The sequence below is a fragment of the Erigeron canadensis genome, chromosome 3 (assembly GCF_010389155.1).
Source record: "Erigeron canadensis isolate Cc75 chromosome 3, C_canadensis_v1, whole genome shotgun sequence".
Classification (NCBI taxonomy): domain Eukaryota; kingdom Viridiplantae; phylum Streptophyta; class Magnoliopsida; order Asterales; family Asteraceae; genus Erigeron; species Erigeron canadensis.
The window spans coordinates 8,240,684-8,250,120 of record NC_057763.1 but is presented as its reverse complement, the minus strand read 5'-3'; the positions used below and the strand labels follow the sequence as shown (position 1 = coordinate 8,250,120).

General features: G+C 34.4%; 1 protein-coding gene across 1 annotated transcript; it reads left to right on the top strand.

The window, feature by feature from the left end:
- The first annotated feature begins 333 nt into the window (after window positions 1-333).
- LOC122593074 (protein GLUTAMINE DUMPER 3-like) lies at window positions 334-1,183 on the top strand. The gene has a single exon (XM_043765418.1). The coding sequence runs from the start codon at window positions 512-514 to the stop codon at window positions 941-943; it is 432 nt and encodes a 143-aa protein (XP_043621353.1). The 5' UTR covers window positions 334-511; the 3' UTR covers window positions 944-1,183.
- Window positions 1,184-9,437: the final 8,254 nt, after the last annotated feature.

Here is a 9,437-nt window from a genome sequence, read left to right as displayed (position 1 = left end):
ATCTTAATCATTTGATTTAATCAAATGGTTAAAGTTGATCCAATGTTACCTGCAAAGTTGGATCAACTTTAGATACAGAGACAATTATCGACACCGTTCGCAAAGGCCTCTGTACGACCAACTATTGATTTTACAGACAATCCTCCTTGGGTCACCCAAAGGCCAATTATATTCTATCGGTGGGCTCCCTTACTTTCTTTTTTTTTTTTCCCCTTAAACATTAATTCACTACACGCATTATGTTAAGGATAGAATTCTAGACTTCATTGCAAAAGCTTCAACCAAATACACTAACCCAACGTTCACGGTGGGCTCCTTAACTGACCCGATTACGTGACGCCAAATATAATTATATGTATCACAAGAAGAAATAAAGGCATCAACTTTCCCACATATATCTTTAAATACAAGACATTAGACACAAGTAGTCTTTAATCCACTCCTATCCGTGAACAAAATAAATTTTTCAAAAACTACTCAATTTCTTTCCAACTCTCTTCAATTATTAATAATGACAGTACAAGCAGTTTCTTCCATGGCTCCATCGTCTACCGCGAGTTTTCAGCGGTCGTCATGGCATTCGCCGGTGCCATACCTTTTTGGAGGCCTTGCAGCTATGTTGGGCCTCATTGCTTTTGCTCTTTTAATTCTTGCATGCTCTTATTGGAAGCTCTCGGGCCACATGGATAACCGTGGTGAAGAAAGCGAAAGAGATCTTGAGTCCGGAAACTCAAAATTAGCTGACAATGATGAAAAAGAACCTCCAGTTATGGAAGAGAAGTATCTAGTCATTATGGCGGGTCAAGTAAAACCAACGTTTTTAGCTACACCTGTTTCTAGTAGAGCTTCTTCGTTTGGTAGTTGTAGTTCTCGGGACAATTCTTCGTCTTCTGACGACAAATCGTCGTCAGACGTGATGGAAATGATGGAAGGGAAGGAGTAGCAAGTAGTAGGCATGGTGAACCTATAGCACATTCTCACCATTTGTATAGAATTACGATTTGTGTTTTCCTTTTTCTCAAAAAAATTCTAGAGTTGAATGTAAAAATGAACGAGAGAGACCTAGTGGTGATATTTGGGACCCAGGGCCATGCCCCCTGTTTTTTCAGTGGTGTAGTTTTATTGATAATTTGTTTGAAAAATTAAGATGTATAGTAAAGGCGGCCTGCTTGATTATTATTAATCTTAAGAACTTACGGCCCCTATTAAAATTCTCAAGCTTCGCCACTGCTACTTGTTGGATTTGGTGATCATATTGGCAATTGCTTGCTTGCATTTGATACAAATTGGGTCCAGACAAATGCTTGAGATTAATGAGGGCTGACCGCGAGCTTAAGTGCTACTAAAATGTCACATTTAAAGAAAAGGCAGGTTCTATCTGGTATGTTAGTTATTGAAGAGTGGTGAAGATTTGATGTAAAAAAGATCGTATGGTAAATTGAATTGTTGTGGAATTTCTTTGATAGCGAGTACATATTAATTGTTTTCATACGAAGTGTGTCAAGATAACAATTACACAAGTAATTAATTACTCTATAATCACGTAACGTATTTGCTTGAAACTTGGATCACTACTACAACAAAGCTATGTATCCAAGTATCCAACACTTTTCGAGCAAAATAGAATATATAGTCGTATTTAACAACTCTGGGCCATGAGTCGACCATTGTTTTTAAGAAACATTAACTAGCTACTAGTAGAAGACCAAATATATACGAGTATTTTTTTTTAGCAAATTGACTTTAGTGTCATTTCCTCGATCTCTTTATACCAAAGTACAATTCCAGGGAAACCCAATGTAGGACATGCAACCCCCGTCGTCTTTGGTCCCGAGAGCATTTTTCTCACTCAATGATTTGAACGCAAATTTAAACATCTAAGTCTGAAGTCTCTCTAAGTATCAATTTTTTTTTTAAAACGGCAATATATTAAAATAAAAGGCCACCAGCGAAGTAATAGAGAGCCCAAAAATACCTATACGTTAATTAATAAATCTTATTAAACAACCGGTCATTGTAAATTAAAACCTATAACATTAATCATACTGGATCCTGTTTTCCATGATGTATTGGAGAAGTGAAAAATAAATATATCTTGCCCGTTGCCACAAACTCAAGCTATTTTGTAAGGATATAAATCAAAAAAATTTTAAATTTGCACAAATTTGATTGACAAAGGATATTAATGAACAATTAAGAGTCTGAGGACGTTGCATTGGGGATAATCTAATCTAAGGAAACATATATACGAGTATTAATGAACATTAAAAATTAATATAAACTAGCTATTGGATGCTGACTCATACCACCACAATGTTTCCATATTCCACGGCAAACTCATTTGATATTTGCTTTCTACAAAAGAGTACGTAACATAAAAATTCTATTTATATGACTTTTTTCCACATAAAGTTTCATATTATTGTAAAAGAGAGCACGAAAATGGAAAAGTAGAGGAAATAAGGCAGGCTAGCTAGCTAGCTCTAGCTATAAAGCGAGGGGGAATTGTATTGATTTTGCAAAAAGCTATATGAAAAAACGAGATAACTTGGAGGGAAGTGTTTGTATCATGTTACTTTGAAGCATTGCTGGTTATTCCATTTAAATGGTGTTTGGAATTACATTTTTAGATAATTATTTGATTACTGCATTTAGATAATGTATGTAACAAAAAAAGTGTTACAAAACAATAGATTTACTGACATATTTTTATTAATTATGATAAAACACAGTTTTAGAAAAATAGGTCAGACCATATTTGTTTTCTTTAAAACTTAGTTTTTATATATATAATTATTTAATAAACGTGGTCCAGACAACCCACAGATGACATTTGCCATTGGGTGTTAGCCCAGGTTCGAATCCTGTCACATTTAAATATGGTGAGGCCGGTTTTAGCAACGCTATACTCATCTATCATATGGGAGCAAACCCTTTAAGGCGTTGTCAGGAGTCGAACTAGCGTGAGCGCATACGAGTTGGAAGTGTTAGCCATTTATCCTGATTAAAAATACCTTTAAACAAAGGTAGCCATATGAGGGATAGAAAAGGATAAGTCGTATATAAGCATATATGAGAAAACCTGACCAGGTAAGTGGAAATACTTTGGGTCGCTTGAAGTGGATGAAGTGGTAGGGTGCAGGTTATATAATTTTTTTTGTACGACAGCTCATCATGGTTGGAATGCAGAAGAATGTGTCTAAACAAAGGGAAGCATTTTACTTTGAATCATTTTCTTTTACCACACAATTTATCAATCATTATCCATTTCAAGACAAAATTTCTTTTCAGAATTCATGTTCTCAGGTGCCCCAAACTCTATTACTTTAGTACCACAAGGATCATTTTCTAAAGGATAGATAAATCAATAACAAGAAAGGACTCTTTAAGTAGACTATGATGATCGAGACACTAGCTAGCTAGCATTATACCTACACAATGTAGCTGTGATAACAACTTTTACTAATTTTTTAATATCTGATTCAATGACTGCATCCATTCGGGCCGGTCTTGGCTAGATCCCTTGGTCGGGCTCAACGTATATGAATGGAAATGTCACCCGGGGCTTTGATGGACTTTTTAACTATGGCTTGGTTTCTAAAAGGATATTTGGTCCACAGAGTCGGACAAGTTAGCCTGGCTCCTTAACAGGCTATATATCTTGTCCGAGTCCTGCAATAAATACTTAAGTCCACAACACAAGTATGGCAGAAAGGACATTAGAAATGTTAACTGCCATAAGAAATGTTTTATGGTAAATGTTTGTTTCACCATATTGCTTTTTACGGTACTGTCTGATGAATGACCATGATGATGATATGTCCAATAATCGCGTGCTGTCCTGAGTACAAGGGTATGGGACTTTATAAGCCGCATCCAATTTACTTCTTTTAGAATTTGGGAAAACAAAAGAACACTTTGGTTGATTTGTATTTTATAGGATCGGGTACGGTATAGTAGGTTGGTACTACAATCCGTATGTATGTTCATCAAAACCAAAAGATTAAAACAGAGTTAACCCACTTAATTAATATAGTAAGCCTGTTTACTACTTCAGCAAATAGGATTGGGAAACTTCGAATCAAAACTGGATAAATTTGTTATTTCGATTTTATTCAATCCTATTCATTATGAACTTGTAATTTTTTGCTTTTAGTTTTGATTATCTATATATACATTTTGAAGTTCACAAAGAACCCAAGTACTATATATCGGGGAACATCCTATCCATTTATTGTTAGTGAACCTATTAGTTACTTCGTTTTCATCACTACAACAGCAAAAGTTATCTCCTCGTCACCACTTGCTTAGTCTACATATTTGTGAGCTAATTTTACTAACATTTTGAAGACGAATATGTAGGGTTGTATACAAACATTCTTTGGAGTATGATCTCACTTTACACCATTTGCAAAATGTTTATGCCCACTGGAAAGTGGTCAGTTGGTGACTTGGTGCTCCCAATTGGCTCATTTGTCATGATTGTTAGCGTGTGAATTATTAGCTTTGATATTTAGATTGGGTCCTATTTAATGGTCTGCCCAATTAATATGTGTAAGTGGTTCATGAGGTCATTTTTAATTAACATTATATATTTGAAGAAAAAGGATAACTCTCTTAAACTAAAAATATCATTCTAATTATTAGATGACGATATACAAAAAGATAATTAATAGATATCACATGTCATCATCTTATAATTTTAAAATGATTTTTAGCTAATATTTAAGAATACTTATCATTCTTTTATATTTGACGGAAATGATTAATATAATGGCCAAAAATTCCTTCTAACCTATTAATAAAGATATGTGGCAAAATGGGAGGGTAAGATTATGAAAAAAAATTAGTGAATACCATATGTTTGAGTTTAAAGAGGATTATTAAGCTAATCTTTAAAAAGATTTATAATTTTCTGTAATTAGTAGATTGGGTAAAGGTATTTTATGTTTCCTTCTTTTTCTTTTCGTATGAGAAATGATTCCTCCTTAATCGTTATCCTTATTATTAATCATGGTTAGAAGACAATTTGATTTTTCCTCTATGAAAAAAGTGTATAAGCAATCATTGTAACAAGAATGATGTAATCACTTTAGAGGAATATGGTTTCAATTCATGCCTCTTTCAATCCTTTTCTGTGGTTCATATATATATATATATATATATATACATGGTCGCGATTCACGGTGTGATGGGTATTTTAAAAAAGCAGGTATGTGATTATTCAGTATAAATATTAAGATAATTATACAAATGCTTTCCCTAACCTATTTTGAAGAGGTTTAGCTAGATTTAATTTGTGATTGTTAGGTTTTCTAAAACTAATGGCGAATCTCAAAGAATCATTTTAAAACAAGAATTAGTGGTGTTTAGTTGTAATGTAAAGTTACATTTGTATTACTTCAAAAGTAAATGGAGTTACAGGAACCTTTCAAGTTAAAATCCCTGAAGTTGTCAAATTAAAAAAATTCTAAGATTGTTTATCAACGGGTAGCTCAGGTGGGTGGCAATCCTGGGGGTAGAGATGTGTTATTAACATCGTAAGTGCACGTCTATGTCAATAGCAGTCTAGATTGTAATATGTCTTTCTAATGTGATTGTCATTAATGGACTTAGTATTATGCATAAAATATTATATTAAGTTTAAGTATTTAATGTGTGATAAATTTGTTGTGTGAAATGCGACCTCGCATTTCACAGTGGGAATACGACCCCGTATTTGCAGGAACAAATACGAGGCTACAGCATGAATACGACCTCGTATTTGGGTCGAGCTGGACCAGAAATACGAGGTGGGCATGCTAAAGCCCAGTCGTGATGTTCCCTATAAATACTAAACCCTAACAGAGATTAGGGTTGAATATTTGTCGAAATATCAAACATATTGTGCAGGTTATAGTCGTCAAAGGTTGTATCGCTAGCCTGAAGAAGATCTGCAAGGCAGCAGATTATCTAGAGGCTTTGTTGTGAATCACCAAGTTATAGAGAGGGATTCCGCACCTCTAAATAACTGGAGCAAACTATTAACGCTCCCTTTCAATGGGACTTACTGTTAGAATGTAAGCATATAAACATGTAACAATTCATGAGTAAGCGCAATAGAAGAATCGAATATGCAATCAAATTAATTAACAAAGAAAGGAATTGAAACGTACCTTTGCACAAAGCTTAGGCTGTGGAATTAATCGGCTCCCTCTTAGGGTTTTGAGGGCTGCTTCGGCTTAAATAAAGTCACAAGTCGGTGGCTGATCTGGGCTTCCAAGCGGTTCTAAGAGTGGGCCCAGCGGCGCTGGGAGTTCCTGCTGCTCTCCGCTTTGTTTCGTTCGACTCCTGAATCACCTCTCTGTGTCTTGTAACTTCATAGGCCTTCATCTCGAGTTACTTGATGTCATTTACCCTCTCTCGCATCTTCCGTGAACCTGCGTAAATATCGAATCCATTAAGTACAATAGTTCCGGAACATTAACTGATTTTAGACACTAAAATGTGGCCTTTTTATAGGGGTTTTTATCACAAAATGAACACTCATCAACTTTTTAAAAGTTAACTCCTTCATTGCCTTGACCAATTTAGGGTCTGAATCAACTTCTTTATCATTTGCTTGTTAATTAACTTTTCCTCCATTGCTTTCTTCTTTGCTTGTGAATGAAGCTCATCTACAAGGTTTTGTAATAATCACTTGGGAGTGGTATGAAACTAAATTTTGTGCAATGCCCACTTTTCACCTAAATCAAAGTTAAAAACACATACTTATTACCAAATAACACATAAACCCTAACCCAATTTGACCCTTAAACCAATTCCTGCAAAAATTAGGTCAAAATATAAAATCACTTACATTACGACACTTCACAAATCGAAAGCCAAGATTTTTAGCGATCCATGACGTGAGTGTAACATCCCGAACTTTTTAATTAACGGTTGACTTGAGTCGTTAAATCAACATTACGTGTCCGCAAGTCTTTAAATGATTTAATGACTATATGTGTTTAATGTGTTATATGTGTAAGGCTTTAATACCTTAATGATTGTTGTGTTAATGTGTTTAAGGTAAATTTTAAATGCCTTTAGAGGTGTTTGAAGTGTTTGACATGTTGTAAATATTCACCAAAGGTGATTTTAGCCTGATATGAGTCATAAGGAAGTCTATGGACTAGTTTTGGCATTTTTGAAAACTCAAAAACGGGATTAAGGTCTAAGAGCAGGTCATTACCTTATAATTATTGATATAATCCTTTTCGCTTTGAACCCTAACTGCCCTTTTTCCCCCATATCGATTTCCATTGCAAAATTCTTCTAAACGTGTTGTTTAGGGTGTGTCTGAGGAAGCCTTTTGAATCCTTTTTGTAATCTCCGGGTAATAGAGGTATAAGAACATTGATTTTATGTCTTTTCAATCATATGGTTTGTTTGATTACTGGTCTAGCTCATGAGGGAATCAATTGAGATCGAAAACGTGTGTTTTAATGGATTTGATGACCTAAAACGGTTGTTATTGTATTGCAAATCAATTAGATGTTAAGGGTTGTTTTCATGGCATCATAAGAGTCTTAAAATAATGAACTTTGAGGGTTAAAAGTCATTCATGGTGTTTGGGATAGTTTGCTATTCGTTTAGAAAGAGTTTGGAGTGCTAAACAAAATAGGTTTTCTAGTCGCACATGATATGAGACTCATAGAAGGGTATGAGACTCATACACTGATTGTGTCGATTTTTGTTTTGCCACTGTTCGTGAATATGAGACTCTTAAAAGGGTTTGAGACTCATATACTGTTCATGGATAATTTATATTTTTCCTTTAGTAAATATGAGACTCATATAGGGATGTAAGACTCATAAACTGGTATGGGTCAATTTCTACTCCTCATTGTTTGCTAATCTGCGACTCATGGCTTTTACATGGGACTCATAAAGTGTCTTTCAGACTTTTAAGGTTTAAAACAAGTGTTTAAGTGTCATATAATATAAGTATCCATATGTCATGTATAGGTTCTAAAAGTTAATTAGGCCCCATTTTGTTAGATTATTGATTCTATACTCGTTATAGGTAGTCGGGAATACTTGCAAAGCTCGGTAACTTACGTTATCATTTGTTGTGTGTTTTTCCGAGGTAAGATATACAACTTTGAGACGTTGACGGTTCAACAAAACATAGTTTTCATACAATAACTTCCCCAAATGATATCTTGTTTGCTTATGGGTATTGGGGAGTATACGGTAGGTGATATGGTCTATGTAGATGATAATTGAAGCCTGGAATATTACCCCAATGATATGATATGATGTGAAGTGTTTTGAAATGCTAGAGATGTTTTAAAATGTGATATGTGTTAATGATACATGAAAAGTGCGTGATTAAATGGCTTGTTTACTTAGATCACTAGACTTTATAAGTTGCCATGACACGTACACGTTTAAGGGCCTAAACGTTAATGTGATATGATATGTGAAAGTGCTCGAGCTAATTTATAGAGATGAAAGTGTTAAGCTTAAACCATATATGTCTTTGCCTGGATAGTACGTTTAATGTGGTTGCTTGGGTGTGTAACATCCTAAAATTCAATTTTCCAAAATAATTTTAACAAGAGTAAAGCTTAATTAGCACCATTATATCTAAACTATATATGCCCTTAGCCATTAAGTGTTGGTTGTCTATATACTATTATAGTTGTACGTGTAACACATATATATATATGAGTTATTAAATTGTCCATAGTGACCTATTTATATTATCATAAGTTAAGGAAACTATTTATCATTTATGTATTAACATGAAAGTAGAGGGGCCTACTTTGTGAAGCCGTTAACATTTCTATGTACAATATGAGATTTATGAAATCTGAATATGTAAGTTAGAAAGAAAAATACGAGTAACATATATTATATATGTGGTTTGTTCATTTACATCCATAATTTTTCATGAATTTAATGGGCTTAATTTTAACCCTTGGATCATTTCCATCAATGGCTAGAATCAAAACTTATCTCCTAATTTAAAAAAAAACACAGAAGGGTATAATAGTAATTTGTACTAAAAAAAAAACTCTACCCTACTCCAGCCACTTTTCTTCTCCTTCCCCTGACCAAAACACACACATACAAACACACACTCCCTCCATCTCTCCTTCTTCTCCTCCTCTATAGATGACGAAGACAACGACCACCACCACCACCATCTCCGACCATCACCAACACACACACACACACAATTGCTCTCTTTGTTTCTTGTACATTCAGTGACTCAGCTCTCTTTCTCCTCCTCCTCTGGCTACAACAACCACCACCATCTTCTGGATCTTCACCTCAAACCACTAACAACAACAACAAATTGATGATGATGTTTTAAATATTATTAGAGTGAGATTTTATGGAGTTAGTTTTTGTTTATATATAAAAAATGGATAAGCAAAACATTTTTACCCATGATTGTTAGTTTT

Coding starts and splice junctions, on each gene's coding strand:
- LOC122593074 (XM_043765418.1), top strand. CDS start 512: ATGACAGTACAAGCAGTTTCTTCCATGGCTCCATCGTCTACCGCGAGT.